The sequence below is a fragment of the Tiliqua scincoides genome, chromosome 6, assembly GCF_035046505.1.
Source record: "Tiliqua scincoides isolate rTilSci1 chromosome 6, rTilSci1.hap2, whole genome shotgun sequence".
Classification (NCBI taxonomy): domain Eukaryota; kingdom Metazoa; phylum Chordata; class Lepidosauria; order Squamata; family Scincidae; genus Tiliqua; species Tiliqua scincoides.
Genome location: NC_089826.1, coordinates 21,931,822 through 21,958,081, shown reverse-complemented (window position 1 = coordinate 21,958,081; position 26,260 = coordinate 21,931,822). Strand labels below are relative to the sequence as shown.

The 26,260-nt window shown below is 43.3% G+C and overlaps 1 protein-coding gene across 1 annotated transcript in view; it reads right to left on the bottom strand.

Moving 5' to 3' along the window:
- TET2 (tet methylcytosine dioxygenase 2) overlaps positions 1 to 26,260 on the bottom strand; it is a 97,527-nt gene that overhangs the window by 15,717 nt on the left and 55,550 nt on the right. Inside the window, exons 2-6 of the mRNA XM_066632132.1 lie at positions 10,343 to 13,775; positions 7,452 to 7,542; positions 5,736 to 5,829; positions 3,168 to 3,376; positions 858 to 1,008 (exon numbers count right to left, since the gene is read on the bottom strand). Of these exons, the coding sequence (XP_066488229.1) occupies positions 858 to 1,008; positions 3,168 to 3,376; positions 5,736 to 5,829; positions 7,452 to 7,542; positions 10,343 to 13,730 (3,933 nt within the window). The 5' untranslated portion in view covers positions 13,731 to 13,775. The remainder of the gene's footprint in view (positions 1 to 857; positions 1,009 to 3,167; positions 3,377 to 5,735; positions 5,830 to 7,451; positions 7,543 to 10,342; positions 13,776 to 26,260) is intronic.

Here is a 26,260-nt window from a genome sequence, read left to right as displayed (position 1 = left end):
ACTCCTTCATGGTAAGCAGATCCACTAGCCAAAACAGCTACTTTAGCGAATCGGTTTCCTCCCAGATTTGACACTGTGTTAAGGAATGTTCTGTATGCATTCCTTGACCCAGCACATATGGCTTGTGGCAGCTGCAGCCGCCATGCACCCATCATCCCAAGTAGGCAGCAAGACCAGTGAGATTGGAAAATATAAGAACCTAAGAAACTTCCTAGGGGCCCTTTTTTGACCCTGGGCCCAGGTACTTTACCCCCATACCCCTCTCATGGGCCCAGCATGCAATCCTGACCCCTTTGCACAAAAAATACAATTAAACTTGTAATAATTAGAGATTTATTAGATGTATTATTTATAGTGAAGATTCGTGGGTTGCTGCTTTAGTTGCTGGCTGTGGGCAGTGGCTGTGGGCAGTTCATTCTCCACATTCTCTGGTGGTCCCCGGGGGAGCATGCTGGAAGTGATCAAAGGCAATCTTTTTTTCCTGAGAATTAGCAGACCACTTCTCAGGGCCTCCCGGACTACTTGTGGTCCCCGGACCACAGGTTAGGATCCAGTGGTCTCGAGAAAATCCAAATTCTTATGTGGAAGTTCTTCCCTCTAACTCTGATATGTGAGAACTTGCTATAGCTAGAGGTAAGAGAGAGAGAGAGAGACTCTCCATCCCCTCAAGGAAATTGTTTTCTGTTCTTACTTCATGAAGTCTAGCATGCATTCTGGTACTGCAAAAAAGATGCCGGGCAACCCTAGGCCCAAGTTAAGATCTGCACTTGACCTTATGTGCCGTTTATATTGTGTACCGCAACCTGGATAGAAATGTTTCAGGCAATGCAACACATTTAATTTTATTTTGCTCCTACCTCTTTGGGATCGTCTCCTAATAGTTTAAACTTTCTCGGGACTTTGCTCCTGGCAAATTTGCATCCATTGTAGTACATACTCCATGAACAACCAAAGGAAAAAGATGCACCACAAGTCTCAGGGTTTAGCCCTTGGCATGCACAAGTTCGTCTAAGAAAGAAGAGAATCACTTTTGTAACAACCTATAAATCACAGTGTGGATGTACCTAGAATTTTACACCTCATAATGTTTTGCAAATCTTCTTACCGTGCCCAGTAATATTAAGAATGAAAATATAAGAGTCTAGAAACTTGGACTGAGATGAGGATTCTCTCAAGACTCTTGTCTTCAGAATCTCATGATCACAAAAAATAAGACAGACAACTTCTCTTCTTTCTATTGAACTATCACATAAGAACAGTAACTTCAGTTAATACAATTATTTTTGGTTGAATAACAAGAGAAGAATCTAAGGGCAGTCGCGTAGCTAATGATCGTGTAGCTCAAAACGATGCCCCGGAAGTGATGTTACAACCAGAAGTGATATCATGCCTGGGCTTTTCAAAAAAAGTGAATATCAGCAAAAATTCTGCCTCCTCCCCCCAGCAGCTCACCACCCACTTGCTCAGCCACATCCCCCCAGCCAGTGGCACAGCTAAGGGCCCAATCCTATCCAACTTTCCAGCACCAGTGCAGTCGCAATGCAGCCCCGAGGTAAGGGAACAAATGTGTCCATACCTTGAGGAGGCCTCTGTGACTGTCTCCCCACCACAGGATGCAGTGCATGCCCCATTGGCACAGCTGCACCAGCACTGGAAAATTGGTTAGGATTGGGCCCTAAGGCATCTATCTGCTACCTGGGCTTAAAGAAGATTTGTAGCCCCCCTCCATGACAAAATCAAATTTAAACAAACAAACAAACAAACAAACAAACAAACAAACAAACAAACAAACAAACAAACAAACAAACAAACAAATAGCGTGCCCCTTATTGGCTAGAGCAGTGGTTCTTACACTTTTCGCATCGGGACCCACTTTTTAGAATGAGAAGTGATGTCATACCAGAAGTGACATCATTAAGCAGGAAGAGTTTTAACAATCCTAGGCTGTAATCCTATCCAGGAGTAAGTCCCATTTACTATCATATACACAATAGCCTGTTAGAAGAACAGACCTGTAACATTTCCCCAGATGTAGTCACATGCCATGGTAGTATCAAGTGTAATATATTAAAAATAAAATATTGAAATGAATGGGGACCCACCTGAAATTGGCTCGCGACCCACCTAGTGGGTCCCGACCCACAGTTTGAGAAACACTGGGCTAGAGAGACTGTGGTGGGGTGAAGAGGGACGTTTATTCTCTTCCTGCTAAATATAAGAGGAGCACCACATGAAAAAGTGACTTGAGTTAAGAAAATTCACTTTTTGTTCCACAAATGTTTTCTGGTTAATTTTCTGGTTAATTGGCCATAATGTTTGATAGAATTCAGATATTCCAATGCAGTTTGTTTCATTGCATTATGCGTTAAATCACCTTTCCAATGTTATATAATGGTATTATTCATACATACCAAGGTTTTCACAATTTTGGCCACTAATGTTAAGCACAGCTTATTGCCCCCCTAAAGCTTGTTGCCCAGTACAACTGCTACCCCTTCACCCCCTTAGCTATGCCACTGGCTAAGGCAACTGCTACCTGAGGTCAAAGAAGATTTTGTAGACCCCCCTTGACAAAATCAAATTTAATTTATTAAGTAAACAAACAAAAGGTTTTCTGGTTAATTGGTCATATCTTTTGATAGAATACAGATATTCCAGCATGGTTTGTTTAATTGCATTCTGCATTACATTACCTTTCCAATGATCTAATATGATCGTATTATTAGTACATACCAAGGTTTTCACAATTTTGGCCACTAGTGTCAAGCTCAGCTTGTTGTTTGGTCCAAGTGCCACCCCCTACACCCCCTTAGCTACACCACTGTCTAAGGGCCTAAAACTAAGGGCCTTACCAGAAATGGTAAGTGGCAGTGACTGCATGACAGCAGCAATCCCGGATGCTCTGGAACTGGTAAGTTGGCATGGGAGGTGAGCAGTGGGCAGGGGGAATGAGGCAGGGAGGGGGAAGGATGGGGAGAGGACTGGGCCAGAGTGGAGGCATGTTGAAAGCAGAAAGGGGGTAGTTATTGGCAGGGTTGGGAACTCGTGTCAGGTGACTTGAACTTGTCATAAAAATGCATGTTTTCTGCTGACCCATGGACTCGTGAGTCGCACGTGTGGGAAAAACACTTGAGTTGGGGGCCCCTGACTCGGCACTTCATACTTACTCTTCATTGAGAGCGCATCGACGATTTGTGAGTGTGCCATACTTCCTTAGAGTTTCAGAAAGTTCCGAGTACAGCTTGTCTGCCAGGCTCTGAGAAATTCCTTCCCACACCAGGATCAGAACGACGATCACTGCTGTTTCGCAGGTATGACCTGCACGCTCCCTCACCAAACAAAGGAGTTTTTCTTCAGTGTTAGTTCTACGAATCACCTGTGTGCCCAGCAAAAAATTCCAAAAGGTGATTTATTTTTGCAAGATATACAAGGAGACAGAACACGGACATTAAAAAAAAAAATCTTGCTTCTTATCTTGTCTAGTTTGTCTGTAAGCCAAGTTATGAAGGTCATATCTCTGTGAACACAGTGTATGCTTTGCATGCAGAAAGTTTCTAATTTAATTCAGAGCATTAAAAACGATTCCAGAGAGTTGGGCTAGGCAAGAGCTGAAGTTGATCAGAGCAGGAACTACTGGACTGATGGACCAATGGAGTAACTCTACATGTGGACGCTTCATATCTCCTACTGATAAGAATGGTAAAACAAAGCACATTCAGCTATATCCTAACCCTACTGTGGACAAAGGAAGTTCCTGCCCATCCTTCTGGCAGCAGCCCTCCATTGCATTTGAAAACCCACTCTTATGAGTTCAGGGACTCTCTGAGGCAAGATGGGATGTGCAATGGGAGGCTGCTGATGGAATTAGTCAAAATTGCCTTTCCTCCCTTGCACAAATCGAATTGCCTTTTGTTTGTGGAAATATAGGTTAGGATACAATATATGTATTTAATCACTTGCTCATTTTTAGGAATAATTGTATTATATACAATTTAGGAATGCGCCACCCGGTTATCTTTTATCTCTGTCTTGGTTATATTGGCTGTGGGTTTTATATTTTAATAATGCATTTGAATGGTCTCTACTGCATCTGTCAGTGGTTCTGAGTTTATGGAAAAGGCAGGGTAAGAATAAATGAATTTTTGAATAAATAAGTAAATAGAAAACACTTATGCGAGTTTGGAAGGACGCTGATGAAGTATATCTTCAAAGCGTCATAATTTTACTCATTAAGCTTCTCTGAGCTTAATTTAACTCTACCGGGGGGGTCTGCATTTATTATTATTAATTTTATTCACATCAAAATGACAACACAGCTGATAATGATCATATACACACAAAAACCACAACATTTATCAGCTGGTAAATCCTCATCCACATGGACATCTGCCTGACGTCTAGGTGTAGATGAGGTACCGATGAAGGATGGATGCTATGCCAATTATGGCTGTCTTCTGTAATTCGACTGATGTTGTTGTTACTATTATTATTACCACTTGTCATCAAAAAAATAGTTCACAAAGCAATTCACATAGCTATAGGAAAAAATACAAAGATGTAAGAAAATACATTTATGTAGGGAAGTGCTCATTTTCCAGTTGTTATAAATGTTCTGTGAAATATGGCAAGGTTGAAATATGGCAAGGTTGGGCAACTATGAACAATGAGATAGGTTTGTACTTACAATTTACTAAGAATTTACCATTCTTTTCTGTGTTTTCATAGATTATTTTTGTAAATGAAAAGAAAATCTGAATAATTTCACTCAGAGCGCAATCCTGAGTGCTCTCAAGGCTGGCGCAAGTCCCTTGCATTGGCCCAGTACTGTTGCAAATGTGCTGTAAGGCATGTTTGCACCTCCTCTCGAGTTGGCTGGGCCAGGGCATGGACAGGCGCTGGCCCATGGAGACTGTATCCCAGCCTCTGCACCACCCAGAGAACGTAAGGCTATGCCAGCCAAAGATGGCCAATGCGGGGGGTTGAGGAGGGCAAAACGAAGATGTTCCAGGGGGAAGGGTCAGTGGCAGGTGGGCGAGTGGGCAGAGTGGTTCATGGAGGGGGGTTAGGCCGGATCCTAACCGCTGTCCCTGGCCAGGTTGGTCCAACCCAGGCCACTCAGATTTGCATCAGTGATTTCACTGGCACAAATCTGAGTAGCCCCTTAGGGTTGGCTGTGGCATGACACAGGGTAAGGGGAGTTCATTCAACTTGTGCCGTAGCCAGTCCCAGCCCCAGTGGCATTGCTAGGGGGTGCAGCCTACACTGGGGTGACGTGCATGGGGGGGTGACGCATACTGGGGGGGTGACATGAATAGTGACCAAAATCACTAAAAAATGTGGTTTGTAGGAATAGGACCATCATATACCATTTGATGTGCAATTTACAGCAGAATGCAATGAAAAAAACTGGAGTGAAATATCTCTATCCTATTGAAAGGTATGGTCAAAAAACTAGCGGGGTGGGGCAATGGTACATTAACCATGCCCAACACCAGGTTGTTGCCCTGCCCACTGCACGGGAGGAAGTCCATCATGGAGGTGATGCACTGGCCTCCTGTACTGGGGGACACAAACCCTAGTGATGCTACTGCCCAGCCCTCCATTGGATATGGGGCAGGCCAGTTGGCTGTCAGTAATTCTTCATAACTACCTTCTTATTTACAGAAAATACATGCTCACTTTTTCTACTCAAACAAATAAGATTCTTTTTATGGTGAAGCAGGCATGATTCTTACCCATTTAGCAATAGGACAGCCTTGAGCACTTTTCCCTTCTTTCCCTGTGTAGACAATCCTCTCAATCCTTATGGCTTTGCCTTTCTGTCCATATCTTAGAAAAAATAATGCATGAATAAAGTGAATACAGGAGTTCAAATATAGAGCTATGTATACCAGAGGCAAAGTTTGTGCCATTACTGAGAAACCCCTACTCTAATCATATCCTGCACTGAGATCTATTGTGAATATTCACAACAAATTTTAAAAAGCTTGTCCCATAATTCAAGAAACAGTGTTTGTTTTCTTACTACACCAAAACTGATATCTTACACATGATGGCCATCAGAAAAGATTAAAAACTGCAGATGAGGCAGCATTCAGGAGGAGAGGATCTTTATGCCCTCATTTTAGTTCAGCAGATACAAGTAAAAATGCCCTTTACTTTGAATTAATTCCCATTAAAAAATAACATTAGTTTTCATTTACATTTGATAGTCTACCATGCATCACATCCAAAATGCAGAGTAATGACAATATGCAATTTTTTCAATGAAAAATGTTATCTGTGCTTTAAATTTGTCATGAGTTAATCTATTGAAAGTTTTCTTTTTTCTGAATCTAAAATTCCTAGAGGCTCATACATTAGGTTCCTTATATAGGCTGCTAGGCTTATACCAATGCACACTCTCTAAAGTTCTAAATGGTGCGCAGTGTTGCAAACATGCCATAAGGCACACCTGTGACACTGACCGCTGGGCCAGCGTAGGTGCTGGCTGAGCGCAAGCCCACGCTGAGCAGAGGACGGGCAGCCACCGCCCGGAGCTCCAGGCAAGCGCTGGAGAGGTGAGTGGGGGCATGGGGGAGGCGTTCCGAGGTTGGGGGGAGAGGCAGGGAGTGGGGTGGAGGGAGGGAGGGAGGGATGGACTGGCAGAGCTGAGCTCTACTGGATCCATAGCCCTGTGTTGGGCCTCCAGGCCTGACACATAACTGCTTTACTCTGCGCTGGTTAAACAGCCTGCACAGATTCAAGTAGCCCCATTGCAGGGTGTCTTACCGTACCCGGGGGAAGGGAATGTCTGTTCCCTTCCCCCAAGCAGCTGTTGGCCGTGGCCCAGCACGCAAAGGATGCCGCGGCAGCATTTTGGCACCACTGCAGCCTGGGTGCTGGGCAACTCATGACTGGGCTGTAATTTCCTGGGAAAAACATTCTGTTGTAGAGCTGCCTGTTGAACTGCAAAGTCTAAGCTGGTCAGTTATTTCCATGAGGCATTCAAGTGACTTAAAAAGATGTCTAATGTAAACAAGTAGAAGAAATGTGAACCCCGAGCAGCATTTTGTACAAGCCCATTTTTTCTTTAAATGCACGTGCCGTTTTCCGTCTCTCCTATGTGTCTTGGCATGCATGACCCTACAGGGAACACTACGTTGCTGCCTCATTTTGCTGTCACTGCCAACACTCTTACTTGGCAGGCTGGTGAATGCTTTTTCCTGTTTGTATCTGTTGGCATCTGCCTCATAGTGGGCAGCTTATGACAGCAGGCTAGCAGATCTGTCAAATATTGTGACTCTCCAGTGAATAGTGCAGTGCCAGTGTTGGCACTGCTGGAATAACCAGCCTACCAGTAATTACTTGGGTCTACAATTGTGGTGTTCTTGATATGCAAAGACTGGAAAAAATTCCAACATGCACAAATGGATAAACTTTAATTTGCTGTATGCCTTAGCATTCATTACCGTTCTTCCATTATTTCTCTAATAGCAGCCACGTTAGGACCAGCTCCTAGATGAGTGTAGAAAGGACCTTCATCTTTTTCAATGATCTGCTCTGTTTAAAACAAGAATGAAACAAAAAAGGTTAATATTATGTCAATGATTTATTTAACAGTTATACAACAATGGTTTATATTCAGTTTATCATTACATGGATCACTTTGGGCCAAATTTTTAATGAGTTCAAAATATATTCTACAGGCAGAGAAAATTCTACACCTGGATTGCGACAGGTCATTTATACAGACTAATATTAGACAGGGGGTGGAAGAAGCTATTATTTTCTGTTTCAGAATAGCAATTGAAAAAGAACCAAAACATGAAAATAGAGTATAGATTAGTGTACTAGACAGGATTGTGAGCAATGTTTGGGGTACAAGAGGTGGATCATCTAATGCAATACAACAGGGAGGAAATGTATGTAAGTGGTTAGTCACAATCCTATGTACATTTACCTAGGAGTAAGTCATATTGAACTCAGTTGGGCTGAATAGACATGCAGAAAATTGCACTGTGAACACAATTACTCTAACTTTGACCAAATGCAGTCACATACTATGGTAGCATTTTATTTTATTTATTTAGAACAGTGTTTCTCAAACTGTGGGTTGGGACCCACTAGGTGGGTCGCGAGTCAATTTCAGGTGGGGCCCCATTCATTTCAATATTTTGGGTGCCCTTCGGGGAGAAAGGCAGAATACAAATCAAATAAATAAATAAAAATATTTTATTTTTAATATATTACACTTGATGCTACCATAGTAGGTGACTGCATTTGGGGAAATGGTACAGATCTGTACTTTTAACAGGCTATGCTTTTTTTTTTTTAAATATGCTTTTAACAATGATAGTCAATGAGACTTACTCCTGGGTAAGTGTGGGTAGGATTCAGCCTAGGATAGTCAAAAATTTTCCTGCTTGATGATATAACTTCCAGTCATGACATCACTTCCGGTGGGTCCTGACAGATTCTCATTCTAAAAAGTGGGTCCCTATGCTAAAAGTTTGAGAACCACTGATTTAGAAGATTTATACCCTGTTCTTCTACCCTTTTCGAACTTCAAGGCAGCCTATATAATACAAAAGATCAAATAATAAAAATAATACAATAAAAGCAGCAATGAAAACCAGTGATGTCCTAGTTAAAAGCAATGTCAAACAAAAAGGTCTTCAGACCCCAGTGGAAGGCCAGTAAAGAGAGGGCAATCCTAAGTTTGAGGGAGGAGGAGTTCTGGAGGCCAGGTGCCACAACAGAACAAGTGCTGCCATAGATCACTGCCAGCCTGACATCAAAAGATAAGGGCACCTGCAATGACTCACACAGGAGGAGATGATCCTCCAAATACCTGGGTCCAAACAGGTTAGGGCTTCTCTGTTTTCATCAGAAGTCAATGGAATTTGTTATTATATTCAATTAACAGAAGATTGGAGGAAGTTCAATATATAGGCTCAACACAGAAAGTTCAATATATAGGCTAATGGGTTCTGAGCTGTCTGAGACAGATCAGGAGAGAGATCTTGGGGTCCTTGCGGACAGCTCAATGAAAGTGTCGACCGAATGTGCAGTGGCAGTGAAGAGGGATAATTCCATGCTTGGGATCATTAGGAAAGGCATTGAGAATAAGACAGTGAATGCAACGTCATTGTACAAATCGATGGTAAGGCCACATCTGGAGTATTGTGTCCAGTTCTGGTCGCCACATCTCAAAAAGGACATAGTAGAGATGGAAAAGGTGCAAAAGAGAGCAACCAAAATCATTACTGGGCTGGGGCACCATCCTTATGAGGAAAGGCTACAGTGTTTGGGCCTCTTCAGTCTAGAAAAGAGGTGCCTGAGGAGGGACATGATTGAGACATACAAAATCATGCAGGGGATGAACAGAGTGGATAGAGAGATGCTCTTTTTCCTCTCACATAACACCAGAACCAAGGGACATCCACGAAAGTTAGGACAGACAGAAAAAAATATTTCTTTACGCAGCGTGTAATTAGTTTGTGGAACTCTTTGCCACAGGAAGTAGCGATGGCATCCTGCCTGGATGCCTTTAAGAGGGGATTAGACAAATTTCTCGAGAAAAAGTTCATTACAGGTTACAAGTCATAGTAGGTATGTGTAAGCTCTTGGTTTTAGAGGCAGGCTGCCTCTGACTGCCAGATGCAGGGGAGGGCACTGGGACTCAGTGTCTGTTGCCTTGTGTGCTCCCTGGGGCATTTGGTGGGCCCCTGTGACATACAGGAAGCTGAACTAGATGGGCCTTTGGCCTGATCCAGTGGGGCTCTTCTTATGTTCAGATTAAACTTCCATCAACAGTTTTTCTTTTTTGGTGCAGAGATCTTAAAAGGGAAACAAATCGCCTAATTACATCTGATCCAAATATTAATACGCCGTTTCTGCCCAATGCTGCATATGCATGACAGGGACCAAATGTGTACACCTGTGGGCCAGGCACAAATGAGTTAACATTATATGGTGGGAGAAGACACTGTACATGGGATTCTCAAGTAGTCTCCCAAGTAAACACTGACCAGATCTAGACCTGTTGGCTTCACGAAGGTTGTTACAGAATGTGTTCTCAGACCATATCTTGAGTTCTTGGATTTCAATGTTTTGGGGGAAGAAGAACACTTTTAAGAGTCTCAATTCTCTCACCAAGTCCCAACTTACCCCTATATCTTGCTCAAAATGTTAGAAGCCAGCTATGCTTTATCTTATATTTGACCGTGGGAAGAGAAAGCTATCTTCAAGATAACGCGGGAGGAGGGTTTGCATAAAGTATGGAAGTTGATTAGCATTGCTAAGCTCTAAAACATTGAATGTATAAGATTTATATTAAAATACTGTACAGCTTACTCACCAACACAGCTACATGATGGGAAATCATACTGGGTTTTGACAGGTGTATCCAATAAGTTTTTCACAGGAGTATCAAATAACTTGGAAGGTGACTCTAAAAAATGATTGAGCGCTGTTCCAGCCGTTCTTTTGGTTGGCGTTTTTTCATTAGGATGAATGGCCTGCTGATCAAAAGAAGCTGCGTAGCTGTTGAAATCTGCAGCAGTGGAATTTCTTGACAGAATAGTGATGGGCCCTGCAGTTTCAAGCTTCACATGTTTTGGTGATCTGATAGTAAGGGACTTGTGATCAAAGAGTGTTTTGACCTGAATCTGTTTTAGCTGCTGTTCCATTGTTTCAATGATACTCTTTTGTTGCATATTCTCACAACCAAAGTGCTGAATCTCTTGTTTAATTGTTTTCTTCCACGTTTTGTTTTCCAGCTGCCCAACTGATGGGCGCAGGCAGACATTAGACTTGGAGCCTGCCTCGGCTTTGATAGGCTTGTGTCCCATACTGGAGCATGTCTCAGATTTGTTTTGGTTGACTTGCTGTTCTTGCTTGTTCAAGATGTGCCACCTGAGAGCAGCGTGCTTTTGAAAATCCCTGTGGGGTTGAGAAGGAAGATGACACCCTCTCCGATCTACTGCATGGGATGTGACTTGCTGACTATATGGTGAGTACCTCTGTTGCATCTGGGTAGCTTGCTGGGTACACATGGTGGTGTTCAAATTAGAATATCCCTGTGTTTGCTGGAAGGGTAGCTGCCCAGATGAAGTTTGGGGAGACTGAACCTTTTGTTCCTGAAAGCACTGGGACACGTCTTGTTTTGAAGTCATATTACTTGGATAATATTGCATGTGCTGCAAGTCGTGAATTGTGTTCTCTGCAAAGAGCTCTGGGTTCATGGCATTTTCCTTCTTTTCAGATACTAAGTGCATACTGTTTGGGTAGGAATGCTTCATAACGGGATGTCCTTTAAAAGTGTGATTGTAAAGGGAATCTTTATTGTTTATACCTGATGCCTGCTCCGGCTCCGTCTGGGGGTTTTGTACTGGCAACTCAGCTGATTTGAAGTAATTGTTTGCGGTTTCAAAGCATTCTTCTAATTTAAGCTGACGAAAAGACTTCCCTTCCAGTTGCTGTTCTTGATTGCTGTGGGACTGGGGAAAGGTCTGAGGATGCTCTCTGTTCTTCATGTGCAACCCTTGCTGCAGCTGGGGGTTCAGTGTTAGTTGTGGACTCTGGGGCAGTTGTGTTGGCTGAGCCTGGAGCATCTGCTGCAAAATATGTGAATGTAAGAATTGCTCATTCTCCGGGGGCGGAGGATTTAAGTGCTGCAACTTTAATTGTGTCTCTAAAGACTGTTCTGTGTGGCATTCAGCTTGTGGCTGAAAGTGAAAGTGCTTTGTATTTTGTTGCTGCTCATGGGATTTTAACAGCGTGTCCATCTTTGCCAACTGGGGTGATTGCTTTTGGAACTGAATTTGCTGCTCAGCTGTAAGGTGAGCTGGCACTTGCGCTGCCTCATGCTTGTATATTGCCAGAACTTGTTTGCACTGCATGATGTTCTGGTAACAGGTCTGTCCTGAAGGCCCTTTTGATGCACCAGGGCTCCCAGGATATTGTTTTGGATGTGCCTGGTCCCCAGAATTTGATTGGAGCTGAAGCATTGTCCTCATGAGCACCTCATTTGATTTTTGGGGAGATTCGCTGGGGTGGACACGAGGGGAAGCCATTCCTGTCCAGGGAGAATGTGAGCTAGGGTGTGACTGCTGCAACCGATCTTTCACCAGGTCTCTTTCATTGTCAGCAAGAGTCTCCTGATTAATTTGGCCCAAGAGATGTTGATAGTGTGGTTGCAACTCTTGACTGCTTCCTGATAATTGCGGGTCTTGAGTGTGAGGCTCCAACTTTGGCTTCATTTCCTCAGGATATTTTTGCATGATGCCCAAAGTCATTGCAGTGATATCATTGCAAACTGGCTCCCTGCCAGTTTGTTGGGAAATCTGAGCCTCTGGTAGACCCTGTTGAGAACCAAGTGCTTGCTGGGCAAGGCCAGAAACTTGTACTGCGAGTTCCCCCTGCTGCAGCTCTGCATTATTCTTTTCTCTAAACTGAATGCTTTGATTTGGGGTCTCATATGAATTACAGCCTTCTGCAACTGCAATGGACAGAATACTGTTTATTTCTGGAGCTGGAGAAGAGGCTGCAACAGGTGGTGGACTGAAAGAATCCTTTTTGAACATGGAATCTTGCTGGAACAAAGCACCGTTTTCTACTGCTGGTTCAGGCAATCCCTCTGAACTGAGGTTCTGAGGTTTTAGATTGCTGCAAGGATTTAGTGCGAAGTCTGGATTGGGTAGTGAGAAATCTGGATCTGGAACCTGCCCCATGTTTGCTGCAACATCAGTGTTCTCTGTACATGACTGGTGTGTATTTTCTGAGTTTTGCGGCAGCATCTGTAGTTCTAAGTTCTTAAACGTGTAGCATGCTGGCAATATGGGTGGTTTACTGGAGTTTTCTGAATTGTGGACCTCAGTAGCCACAGTAACTAGCACCGGAGGCAGCTCAGAGTTTGAGGTCTGTGGGGAGCTGATCTGCCCTGAGGTATGGGATGAATGTGGTATGCCACAGGCCATCTCGCTAGTAGCCCGAGTGTTTATGGCATGTGTGAGAGATGTGGTTTTCTGCATTGCAATGGAAACATGATCTGGATTATACTGAGACAGTGTTTTCTCAAGGAGTTCACCATGCATGTTTTCCATAGAAGAGGCAGAAACTATAGCACCATTAGGTATTGGCACTGTCTTGTTCTTATGTAGCAAGACAATGTCCCCATTGTGGCAATTAATGTCTTTGCTCTCCTGTTCACTGGGAACCGGGAGAGCGTGAGGAGTTTCTGAAGCACCACAGTTGTATCTTGAAGACTGCATATGAAGTGAAGCTGCATTTTTTTCTACTCTGAAACCCACAAAGTCCTTCTCACTGCATGAGTTAGAAACATCTGGCTGATCACTGCTGTCTAATGAGGTATCCTTTCCTCCTGTTATGATGTTGTCTTGCTTAAGTTTCTTGTTCTGGTGAAGCCCATGTAGAGAAGGCTCACTAAATGTGCGTTTTATCCCACCATTTTGCATATGCCTGGTACAATCTCTCTTCTCCTGCAGAAGGTCCGGGCTTATTCGATTATTTGCATTTCCTTTTGCTCCATGCGTCATCCCATAGTTGGCCTTGAAATGCAGCCACGTGTGGTTGCCATTTACTTCCGCGTGGGCCTCCTCGGCTAATGGGCTTCCGTTCTGCAGCTTCACTGACAAAGGCTCTGCCTGGCAAACATGAGAAGGAGGTGGTATTAGAAATGGGCTCAAACTACTGCCTTCAACATGGTTGGTTCTATCCTGTTCCATCTGGCCTACTCTGGAGCCATCCACAAGGCTGCCCTTTTATTATATCTGAAAGAGAAAAGGGAGAAGGGAAGAAATCCAAATTTATTTGATATGCACCAGAGAGTTGAACATCCCTCCCCCAGCACAGGATTTAAGCCTTTGCATTCCCAAAATTGTCACATGAAGCAGATCAAGTTATAACAGATTTCCCTTACTAGGCAAATGCCACTTCACACATTAAAGCAGAAGGCGGAACCCATAAAAAGATTCAACTTTTGCCTTAGTTCTACTCCATAGCTGGTGACTCAGATACTTCTTACACTGTGCATATGCCATGAAAAAACACATTCAAGAGTCATCACTCAAGTGTTTACACACTACATCTGTGTCTAACCACATTACTGAAGTGAGATGATTGTGGCTTTTGCTTATTTACCTGAAGATTTTTTACCCTGACTTTCTGCCCCTTGCCTGCTAGGTAGCTTATAAAATATTAATAAAAAAGTACAACGATATGAAATATTAAAAAAATGAAACAAACAACAATAGACAGTTAAATGTAAAAAACTAAACCATTCAAGCAATATTTAAAAATTCAAACCAACTGAGGTTAAAAACCAGCTCAGTGTACAGAGAACATCAAACAGTATGGGGGAGAGGCATTGAAGGACTTGTTGGAATCTTCAACTTTCCATGTCTTTAACATGTACAACCGGCTTGCATTTTTATGTGAGGGTTACATCAGGAGGTTGGAGCGTTGAGCCAAAATTGCATATAGTTGAAACAACCTCCAGAAAATACATACTGTCTGTTTAAGAACTAAGATCAGAATATGAGAGGCACACAGGAACTGAGACAACTAAGGGAACAGGAGCTCATTCTCCCAATTAGGCTTGCTCCGGGGCATATACTGAGTAAGTGGAATGGGGGGGGGAGCATCTGCACTATTTATATTGTTGTTTTCCTCTACTTTTTTGGGGAGAAGGGGGCCAAGCACATATACTTAAATTTGCACAAGTGCATGTAAGATGTGGGCCAACTGCGCCTCTTCTACGGTTATGTGTGAAGTGACTTTTAAAATATTTACAATTTATGCAGCGTACATTAAGCTGTTACAGAAAACAGCAATTTCTAAAACGGCCCCCATTCTCTGCTGCTATGATTGTGGTCGGGGACAATGGCAGGGGACAGAAAGGGCAATAGGCATACAGAATACACATGCTAGCAATGAAACAAAGGCATGCCATCTAGGAAGGAACAGATGATCCACTGGATGAAGGACGGATGTCCTGATTTTTGTTTCTGGAGGAGGGAGGAAAGGAGCCCAATGGAGGGGGGAGGGGGTTTTTGCAATATGAACTAGTGGCTGGATAAATCCACAGTGGGAGCAAAGGGGTAAACCAGGGGAAGGTGTTTCCTTGTGATAAAAGAGAAACATCTTCAGACCTCCTCCACACCTCAGAGGAAGCCTCATTGACTGCAATGGGACTTCTGAGTAGGCCTGCAAAGGACTGGGTCCTAAGCCTCCCAGCTGCTGACCCTCCCTCCCACCTGTTGCTTCTGTCCCCTCCTGCCTTGCCGAGCTCGGATGCCTGCCTGTTAGTACATGGCATGCTGCTCGGCACTCCTTCTAAAGGTAGAATCAGGAGATGTGATGTGAAGGAGGAGGGGGTTGTCACAAGGGTTTGTAAGGAACCAATTACCGTAGATACTCGCATATAAGGTAAAAAATTTCTTCCCAGAAAAGCAGCCTGAATCATTGCCCCACCTTATCTCCAGGGTAGGCAAGCAGTGAGGGTGGGCGGGAGGCAAGTGAGTCAGCCAGCCAAACACTATTGTGGGTGGGAGAGCGCGCGAGAGCGAGGGAGTGATCTTCTGTGGAGAGGAGGCTGTGCAGGCCAGGGCTGCTGCTGAGTGTTCACAGCTGCCTGCAGGTGTGGTGTGGGTGTGCTCCACATGCTCCTTCAGGCTGTTGCCCAGTTGCAGGAGCTCCATGCGCTGGGCTGGGCTGGGCTGGGCTGGGCTGGGCTGGGCAGGGCAGGGCAGGGCAATCTGCCACCACAGCCATCAGAGGCCCCCCTTGCTCAGCACCAGCGTCCAGGGAGGCATCTCTGGAGCAGCACCCAAGACAGAGCAGGACGAAGGAGACAATGAGCTATGTGTGGGAGGGGGCGTCTGAGTGAGGGAGAAGCAGTCATTTGAAACAGCTGAGTCCATCTCCTCTTTCCTTCTTGTTCCCTCTTCGTACTGTATATAAACTTCAAGCACTACAATGGAAAGCCCAACTTGCTAACCCCCTTCCCATCTCTCCAAAGATGAAGCTGGACAGGGTGGGGGAAGAGTGATCTTTTTAAAGAGAGAGAGAGAGAGAGAGAGGCAGCCTGCAGTAGGCTGTACCTTTGTTTCTCAAGCCACTGAAAGGGTTAACTTCATCTCCTCTTTCCTTCTTCTTTTTGCCCCCTCCCCCTTATTGAATCCAAACTTTAAACTCTCTGTTGCAAAGCTGAGGCTTGCTTGCCCCTCTCCCCATAATCATTCATCACTGATGAAGTTGTACTGGGAAGGGAGAGGAAGAGTTAACTTTTATAAAAGGAAAAGTTTGTGTGTGAGAGAGAGAGCACTTAAAACAGTTAAGGTTACAATCCTAGCCTCACTTTCATGGGAGTAAGCCCCACTGACTATTAAGGGACTTGCTTCTGAGTAGGCATGCCTAGGATTGGGCTCCCAGTCTAGTTCCTCTTCTTGCTTTCCTCTCTACCTCCCCTCTTACTGTATACAGTCACACTTCAGTCTCTCCCTTGCAAAGCTTTTTGCGAACCTCCTTGCTAACCTCATTTCCCCCTATCCTCACCAATGAAGTTGGACTGGAGGGGAAAATTTCAATGCCGCTGCAGCCCTAGGTGCTGGGAAGCACAGAACTGGGCTACCCAACAGGACTTCTGTAAGCAGAAAACCACTGAACTATTTGAAAGTGACTCATACTGTAGCGTAAAGTAGTAGTAGAGTCTGATTACTTAACCTACCCTGATTTCTATGTGATGTGGAAAAAACATAGCAGGAGTGCATGTTCTTCCTTCTATAGTTTTACTGCATTATAACATAAAGCAAGTAAAAAAGCACTGAAATGCAAAGTTGCAGTTATCTGACATGACCATATGTGAGAAAGTGAATAAGAGCTGGAAAGTTTGTGGTTTAAACTGTCCTGCAGTTTCTGTATTAAAAATGAGCTATCTCAGTAAAAGATTGTGTGTGGGGGGTGGGATTTGGCATTACTTAGTCAGCAGTGATACTGCTTGTTCCCTGTGATCCAACTTGAGTCCTTTAAGCATTGATATGACTCCTTTCAAGTAAACCCGTTCAAGGAGGAAATATTACTCAAACCCTTCTTTGCTAAGCATTTTGTGACTAAAACTACTTGCAGCTACTTTGACTTTAACTCCAAGTTAACCAGTAGAAATCCCAGATATTCCTTGGGCATCATCTTGTTGCAAATTGCTGGATAAGTTTCGGACACTGTAGCCTGAGAATGTTGACAGCACGCTTGGTGAGATGCAGCCCATCACATGTGTGCTCAACTCCTGATGACGCCTTGTTGATAATTAGGGAGTGAGAATGGCTGGTTGGGTCCTGTAAATAATCAATGCCTCAATCTTCTTTGGACCTTGCTGATTTGTCCAAATATGGACTGGTCCCTAATCTCACCTCAGGGACAACTTTGGCCATCCTGAGGGCGTGGGGGCACAGCAATCTCCTCTGTGGAAGTGGGTCATGATCAGAGATACGAGCTGTTTGGAGCAATGGGGTGGCTCACAGAGGAGACTGCGCCCCCCCCCACCCTCAGAATGGCAGGAGCTGCCCCCAGGTATGTTACTAAACCCCTTGGTTGCAGCGGTGGTGTGATCACTGCTGTGCTGTCACCACCATCAGTACTGGGCCACTCCTCTTAAGAGGGAATGGTCTGCTCCTGGTGGTTCTAGTGGGTCGCGACTCACTAATTTGGGAACCACTGATATAAGATATATAAAAATATGAACTTGTTCTTTGAATTTGTAAGTCACTTGAATGGCATGGCTGAATGAACATGGGGTATGTATTTGTAATAAATATATGAATGGTAATTCACTGGATGCACTGGAAGATAGTAATAAATCCCTTTGGGATTGACACAGTGCTTTGCACCTCTCATCTTAAGGAAAAGTTACTTGAGGTGAGGCAGAATGCTGCCAAAGATTTCAGACATGGTACTGTGCTACTGAAGCTAAGCAGATCTGGTTTGGTCAGTGCTAGAAGGAAAAATCATCTGGAAATATTTGACACCTTGAGTTCCACCATGGTGGAAAGCAGGATACAAACATATACAGTAAGAAAATAAAATAAAGCTACTACGCCTCCTCTAAAGAGTTATTCAATGTCAGTTGAAATCTGAAGTGCAGGCGAGATTGCTATGCATCACAGCTGTCAACACAATCTGTGTCACAGCTCATTCCTTTAAACCAGGGGTGCTCAAACTTTCAACTTTAGGGACCCTGGACCTTTAAAATTGTGTTGGAGAGATAATTTCAGCAGGTGTAGCTTGTCATTTGTGGGATGACAAGTTGCACCTGCTGAAATTCTCTCTTCTATACACTTGTTAAAGGTCCAGCATCCCTAAAGTTGAAAGTTTGAGCACCCCTGCTTTAAACTGTTGTCTATGCCCCTTGTGCAGATGTATGGATTGCTGAGGATTTCATTCATTTTCTAAAATCCAAACTCAGTTCCCATCCCTTTAAGCTTGATATTATGCAATCTCTAAAACATGAAGAATTTCTGCAGAAAAAAATCCAAACAATGGTCCTCCCCAGTATTTGTTTTTGAGTAATGGTTCTGAACTGAGAATAGCAATGCTTTGTGAACACTTTGGAAAAGCTGCCCCCTGCAGCATCAACAGAAGCCAAAAGTATTTGCGCACAGAGACGGAAGGCAATCAGTAACCAACTGAATTGACTGGGAACAATCACATAACCTATCGAGGAAGCAATGCCTCATGCTTTATGCCTTCAGTTTCATGAATGCATAGCCAAATATGTGATATAATCACTGTTACTGCATGATTTCTCATTGGCTGATGTCATTCTAGGAAAAAGATAAACAGCTCTAACCAGGGTGAAATGGTGCCAAAAGAACATGAACAGTGAAAAGGCTCACGAGATAACCATTAAGGGATGTGGTGGCGGGGAGATATCTTGGCATGTATTTGTCTTGAAAATCAAAGCAAGTAGACATTTGGTGTATCCTAACAATAATACAAGATACTTATGTATTGCCAATGTATCAGGGCCTCACTTGCTCTTATGTATAGAATAAATTGCGCCTCTTGCAAAGCAAACTCTCTTTGCCCAAGTTTAGGGTTTGTTTGTTTAGATTTTCACCATGTTCAGTAACTATAATTGAGCCAAAGACACTTATCAAACAATACTCTTTTTCCCACCAGCCATGATTTATTAAAAATTCAAGGCACATCAGTAGCATCTGCAAAACAATTATTACATCTAATATCAACTCTGCAGTCTAATCCATCATAATTATGACTGGCCTCTTTGAAGATGTCATAATGCATGACTTAGAACAGTGCATTAGTGTGCTAATGTATGAGGATCTCATTCGTCCAATATGCATTTTAAGTAATTCCGCCCACATCAATTGCTGGTACATGGAATTGTTGATATATTACTTTTCTCATATGGGGCACAAAACATAAATACCAAGTGAGGCATATGTTGCTGCTGCTCAGAGGTGCACAGCTGTCTCTTACCCTCCAGTGTACCACATTGTGCAGAATGTCAAGCATTTTAAAAATAACCCTAAACCTCATTCCTTCAGTGTTCATAAAACCATCATTCAAAGTCTTCACCACAGATTAGGTGAGGACTTTGGCATAAATAGGGGGTCTTCAAATGCAGGGTTCTTTAAACCATCACTATTTTATGTGACTAGAAATGTATTCTGTTCATAGTACCACCGTCTTGGCAATACTGATTAAAATATTTAAACAAAGAACCAAGTCATGCCTGCTAAGAAGACTCTTTTTATTATGGTTTTAGGATATTTGAGCAGTGCATGGGTACAGAGGAAGATAGAGGATCACCTGAAAATTTAGTCAAGAGGCAAAGCATCAGAGGGTATGAAGAAAAACAAACAAAAAATGTTAAAGGTCCTTTAAGAAACCAGCCTTTGTAAGGTCAAGCTGACAGAATCACATGTACAGTTTTATAAACATGCTGATTCCAGGAAACAAAAACTTCCCATTTCTTTTTTCGGGTCACACATTATTTGAGGGGCTTGTCAATTGCTATGACTTGCCAAAAATAAGCCCCTCTCTTTATCTTAATGGCTAATCTGTACCTGTACCTTTGAAGAGGAAGGTCTCCAAGTTTTGATCCTTTAATCTTTTAAGAAATTAGCACTCGAGATCATTTTAGCACATTGCCAAGCCCCCTTTCAAACAAAGTCTGCACCTGCTATTGCCTTCATGCCCTGGAGCAGACCAGCCAAGGCAGAATGTTGAACTAGATGAAAGTCATGGCTAGCCCTTTATCCATTGAAGCAGTGGCAGTCTTGGTCACTGTGGCGGCCAGGGGGACGCCTTGAGGCATCTCCATTTCTAAGGCCACTGGAGGGCCTTAAAATGTCACTTCTGGTTTTCACTGAAAACTGGACAACCTCCCTGGTCCTCACTGCTGGCTTCTGGACAGACATTCCTTATGCACTTCTTCATAGCTGCACCTAACTGCAGAACATCTATAGCACGGAGGAGGGTGTGTGTGTGTGCCTTGTGTAAAAGAGTAAACTTCCTCAGGTCAACAGTTTCCTTGACATGGAGTTGGGGAAGCTAGTATGAAGAGGTTTGCAGGGTTCTGCAGTTCTAAAGTGCAAGAGGAGAATGCAGTTCATACAGAAGGACTGTCAAGATCCTACCAGAATGTAAGTATTACAGGCCACACAGGTCCTCTACTGCAGCTGTAGCAACAATTTTTTTTTAAAAAAAATTTCTTTCCAAAACAAAAAAATGTGCCAACCACTTGTAAATCACTTCCTGAATTATTCATGCATTGTCCAGGACACTTTCTAACCTACAGGTGAACTTTTAAAGTCTGTCACAATTTTGTTTCAGCAGATATTCTTGATCCATGACCAAGCTATCTCCATCTTCCTTCTTTAATTTTTAGTACAATATCTAGTTCTCTACATGGTCCATAAAATTCCTTACTCTTTCCCATTTTCTCATTCATTACTGCTGCATTCTCAACATGGTGCATGCATTTTTCATAAGATTTTCTATTTAAAAGCTTCTTATTTTTCTTCTTTCGTATTCATAATTGACTCAGAAGTATCAACCAACATGCAAATGAAAGCAGATGCATATATATGAAACTTAATACTCTTGGATTACTAAGTATCCAGAATGGCTAGGACAACAACCTGATTTGATTCAGGAAGTCAAGGGGTTTGGATGAAAGCCAGATTAAAGCTAGATCACTATATATGGCAAGTTATATAAAAGCCTTCCTCATTTTTGTTTTTCTTTACAGTCAACTTTGGAAAAAAGCAACTCTAATTTGGTGCTGTTGCATGTGCCCAGCATTAAAATACTCTAACGCATTTAAGTTGATACCTACTACAGGTTGAGCCTACTTATCTGTGAATTTTGTATCCACAGATGTGGTTCAATCCCCTAGGGGCTGGGGATAAGAATAGGCCCTTGGTTTGGCTGTACTTGTCGCAAGAGGTGACTAAACAGCCACCGGGTAGATGGGACTCGTCAGCCTGGGAAGGAAGAGAGAGAAGGAAAACTCTGATCCCAAACCTCCACTGCCTTGTGGCTACATCCAGTTGTGGAAAAGGCTTCAGGGGTCAATCTCAAGGCAAAATCCGGAGCCGGACTCCCTGAGGCAGTTCATGGCTGAACACAGTCACGTTCTGGCAACTCCTGCGATGCCGCTGGAACCAACCATATTGGCTTCTGCCTTTCCATTGGACCGTTTCAGTGACGTGGAGAGGGGGGATTTGCTGCATGGGTAACAGCCTATCCTCCATACCTACTTTACCCAGGCTTCGCGCACTGGAGAGGACACTCTGTTCCAGAAATACCATTCAGAGTGCAATACCCTAGTCTTCCAAGACTGAAGGATGCCAACTGGGTTCAATGTGGGTCCCCCAGACCTTCGTTTAGCCAGATTTGGCCCCACTTGAAGCCGCCTTTGTCACCTTTGGAGGCTCTTCTGAGGCCAGTGAAAGCCTCCATGGGCCTCAGAAAGCCTTCTGGGAGGTCTTAGAACAGTGATTTTCAACCTTTTTTTGTCTCATGGCACACTGATAAGGTACTAAAACTGTCAAGGCACAGCATCAGTTTTTCTGACAATTGACAAGTCTTGGATGTCAGCAGCAAGCACTTGGTCAGGTTGTTGGGAGACGCAACAGTAATGTAAAAATTCTTCCAACTTGCTTGTTGCTATTATTGCATAGAGTTCACAGTATAAAAGAAAAAACGTTCTGGAAGCATGCTACCAAAAACAGGGCCCAGGTAACAAATGGGTCCAGTTTAGATTATTATAACCATGGTTTGGATCAGTCCTGGGCTGCTTGGATTGGCGCCACCTCCGAAGGTGGCACGGATCCAAGTAGCCCTATTGGGACTGCAGTGGCTCTCCCGAGTAAGGGGAAGTTTTCCCTTGCCCCCGGCTCTGAGTGCCTGAAACTTGCGCTGGATACAGATCAGGCACGCTAGCCTGCTTGTTTCCAGTGCAAGTTAGGATTGTGCTCACAATTGAACCACATGTAAAATGCAGGGAACTGTGGTTTATTCAGAGTGTAGTAAATGAAATCAAACCAGGATCAAACCAGGTGTAAGCAAGCTCAAGACTCATGCTGGCTCATTCTCCTAATTATAAAACACAGCTTGCTGTTACATCTGAAGTAGGCCAGGGATGATACCATCCAAATGGGGCCACGGGCTTCTTTCCCCTGCTTAGCTCAGAGCACAGTTTGGATACATGTTAGAGGGAAAAGGTGGCTATACTGTTTATGGAAATACTCTTGCATACCACGCATAATTGTAGTAGACAGGAAAACTTTTCAAAAGTACCATCTTAAAACTAACTCCAGCAGTAGCTGTATAGGAACTTCACACTAAAGAGGGAATGGGCTGGAATTCAACACTAAATTGGAGTTACAGTCTTCAGTTTACTTCCACTCTTCAGAGACTTTATCCTGTAGATACTTAGAGACTGAACTGTTAACAACTAAACTGTCATAAGAACATAAAAACAGCCCCAATGGATTAGGCCATAGGCCCATCTAGTCCAGCTTCCTGTATCTCACAGCGGCCCACCAAATACCCCATGGAGCACACTAGATAACAAGAGACCTGCATCCTGGTGCCCTCCCTTGTATCTGACATAGCCCATTTCTAAAATCAGGAGGTTGCACATACGCATCATGGCTTGTAACCCGTAATGGATTTTTCCTTCAGAAATTTGTTCAATAGTGCCAATACTTACTCTGGTTTCCATTCAAAGCACATTTCCTCCTTATTTGACTGTACCCTTTGAGAGCATTTGCATTAAAGGTGGTGGTAGTGGGAATCCCTGCATTTGAATGAAAAAAAGAGTAGAAAATTGGCAGACTACACTTCTACTTACAAGTTCTGGTCTTTGCCAGCTAAGCTTGGAACTGGATTTTAAAACGGTTCCACAGAGGCTTCTGTACTCCCTTCCCCACCTCACTTTCCTTTTAAAATATTTTCAAAGCTTTGAAAAACAGTATGTCTGACTTTGTTCTGGCAAATTGCCATCTACTGCCAATTCAGCTTGGCTCCTAATCTTCCAAAGTACCTGGAAGCCCAATTATATTTAGTATAGCTTAGATGGCTGAAGCCATACCGAGTTACTACTTATGTTTTCAGATATTAAAGGGAGACATACCAAAGGTTAATGAAAAATGACCCTTTTGTCAGTTTTTCCACAGAGATGCCCTTCATAGGCTGCCAGAAGTTAGTCACAAGATGTTATTTCACAGATTGATAATTGTCTGCCCATACCACAGATATGGCCTTGGGCGCACAAAAGATTCAGTGTGCCTAAAATTGATTATTTCAATTTTATTTCAAAAGAAGAATGTTTTCTTGATATAAGTTTGGGTGGTGAATCTGAATGAAGCTTCTATGGGCCAACCAGATAGTAACCCCATTTTAGGGTGAAACACCCAGCAGTTTCGTAGAGGCTCTTGGAATGAATAGAAGCATTAACATTATGTCTTTGTAATCATCAACAGTTAATAAGAGAATAGTGTATTTGACTGGTCTTTCTTAAAACCGAAAACTACTCTTGAGGCCTTGTACCTGCAGATACTTGCTAATTGGCCTTTAATTAATTAGCTTTAATTAGCTAATTGGCTAACCCTCGCTAATTGGGTAAGAGGCACTTTTTAAAGTGGGTGCTCCTCTTTTACTTAGCAGGGGGAGAGTAACTGGCCCTCCTCACCCCAGCAGTGTTTTTTCTAGTGGCTGTCTGCTGGTGTTGCATCTTTGTAGACTGTGAGCCCTTTTGGGACAGGGAGCCATTAGCTGTTTGTTTGATTTTCTCTGTAAACCGCTTTGTGAACTTTTGTTGAAAAGTGGTATATAAATACTGTTAATAATAATAATAATAATACTTCCAGATAACAGTTTAGGCCTGTCAGCTGTTGCCAGGTGTCACTTGTATTACCAAACACATCTCCTAGCAATCACTTCCTCTGGAGTACTTCTGTAAACAATAATGAAATGCTGCTGCAGTGTGCAGTACTAGCCTTTGCGTGTGTTTTTGTTTTGAGCACGTTTGATAGAGCCAGTAAGAGAGACAATCTAGTTCCATGTGTGTTGGGTGTTGTGGCTGGTTGAAGTCCTGAAAGAACTTGTGCTTCAGCTGATGGCAGTTGTAATAAAATAAATCAATACATCTAAAACTGTATTTGTTAACACCACAAGTACAACAACCTTCAGTTCAACGAAACAGTTGCTTAAAGAAAAAACAACAACAATTGTGGGATCACCACCAGGGTGGATCCAGTGTTTGTTTGGAGGGGTGGTTGAGCACTACCTTAACTCCAGAGCCCAGGTGGGTAGACCTGAGCTGCCAGGTAGACCTAGGCTCCCATGCTGACTTAACTCTGGAGCGTGGATAGACTTGGTTCCCAGTTGAATTCACCTCCATGTCCAAGATTTGCCAGGCGGGTAGACTTGGGCTCTTATTCTGGGTGGGAGCCCAGATCTACCTGCCAGTAGATCTGAGCTCCCAATTGAACTGACCTCCATGGCCAAGATTTTCTGGGCAGGTAGTCTGGGCTCCTGCCTGGATTAGGAGCCCAGATCTACCTGCCAGGTAGACCTGGGGGTTGTGCTTGGGCTGCTTCCCATCCTGGTGGATGATCTTCCTCATTGGTGACGGTTTGGAGGGCCATACACCCATGGACCCCCCTTGGATCCACCCCTGATCACCACAGAGACCAATTATTAACTGCATAAATAAACATTCCTCTTTTAAATGTAAATGCATTACTTTCAAAAGCATGAAAATATATTATTTTGAATCTGTAAAGGTCCAGTTAATTGCAACAAAAGTTCACTAAATGTTATGGTGGGGGAGGGGAAGAAAGAAGAACATGTGTTCATATAGTACAAACTATTGAACTGGTCACCAGAGGCACTCCATACGCTTTGAGTCCTCTGTATTCACTCATTTAGATGTGACATAAAGCAGGCTTACAAACTGAATGAAACATCTTAATAGGTTAATAAAATAATAATAATAATAATACAGGTATTTATATACCGCCTTTCTTGGTCTTTATTCACGACTTTATTCAAGGCGGTTTACATAGGCAGGCTGATTAAATCCTTGTAGGGATTTTTACAATTGAAAGAAGGTTCTATCTTTCAAGAACCACAACATTCCAGATGTTTCACTCTGATCTGGTTTCACATTCTGGCCTCCATCCTCCCATGCTCAGAGCAGATGGAATAGCTCTGCTCAGCTTGTCAGCTGCTTCAAGGTCGCACGGTGCTGGTGGCCTCGAACTGGAGACCTGAGGATGTTATCTTCAGGCAAATGGAGGCTCTACCCTCTAGACCAGACCTCCTGCCTGAGGTTAACAGCACATCTAGTAGCCCACATCTCTTAGATAACACTGAACATCATAATATTCTCCAATAATTATTTCTAACATCCCTTCCTGCTGATCTGCTCCCTGCTGCTTTGTTAATCCCCTTCTTTAGTAGTGTCTTCAATTCCTGTTCCTCCTACCTCTAAGAAGCCCAAATGCTGCCATCAGTGACATTCATCTTTTTTCTTACTCTGTTTTCTAGTTTTTTAAAACATGATTCATCTGCATGTTTTTCCTGTATCTTTTAGGGTGCAATCCTAACCAACTTTCCAGCACTGGCATAGCTTGCCACTGGGGCATAAGCTGCATCCTGCAGTTGGAGGGCAGTCACAGAGGCCTCCTCAAGGTAAGGCAATGTTTGTTCTCTTACCTCA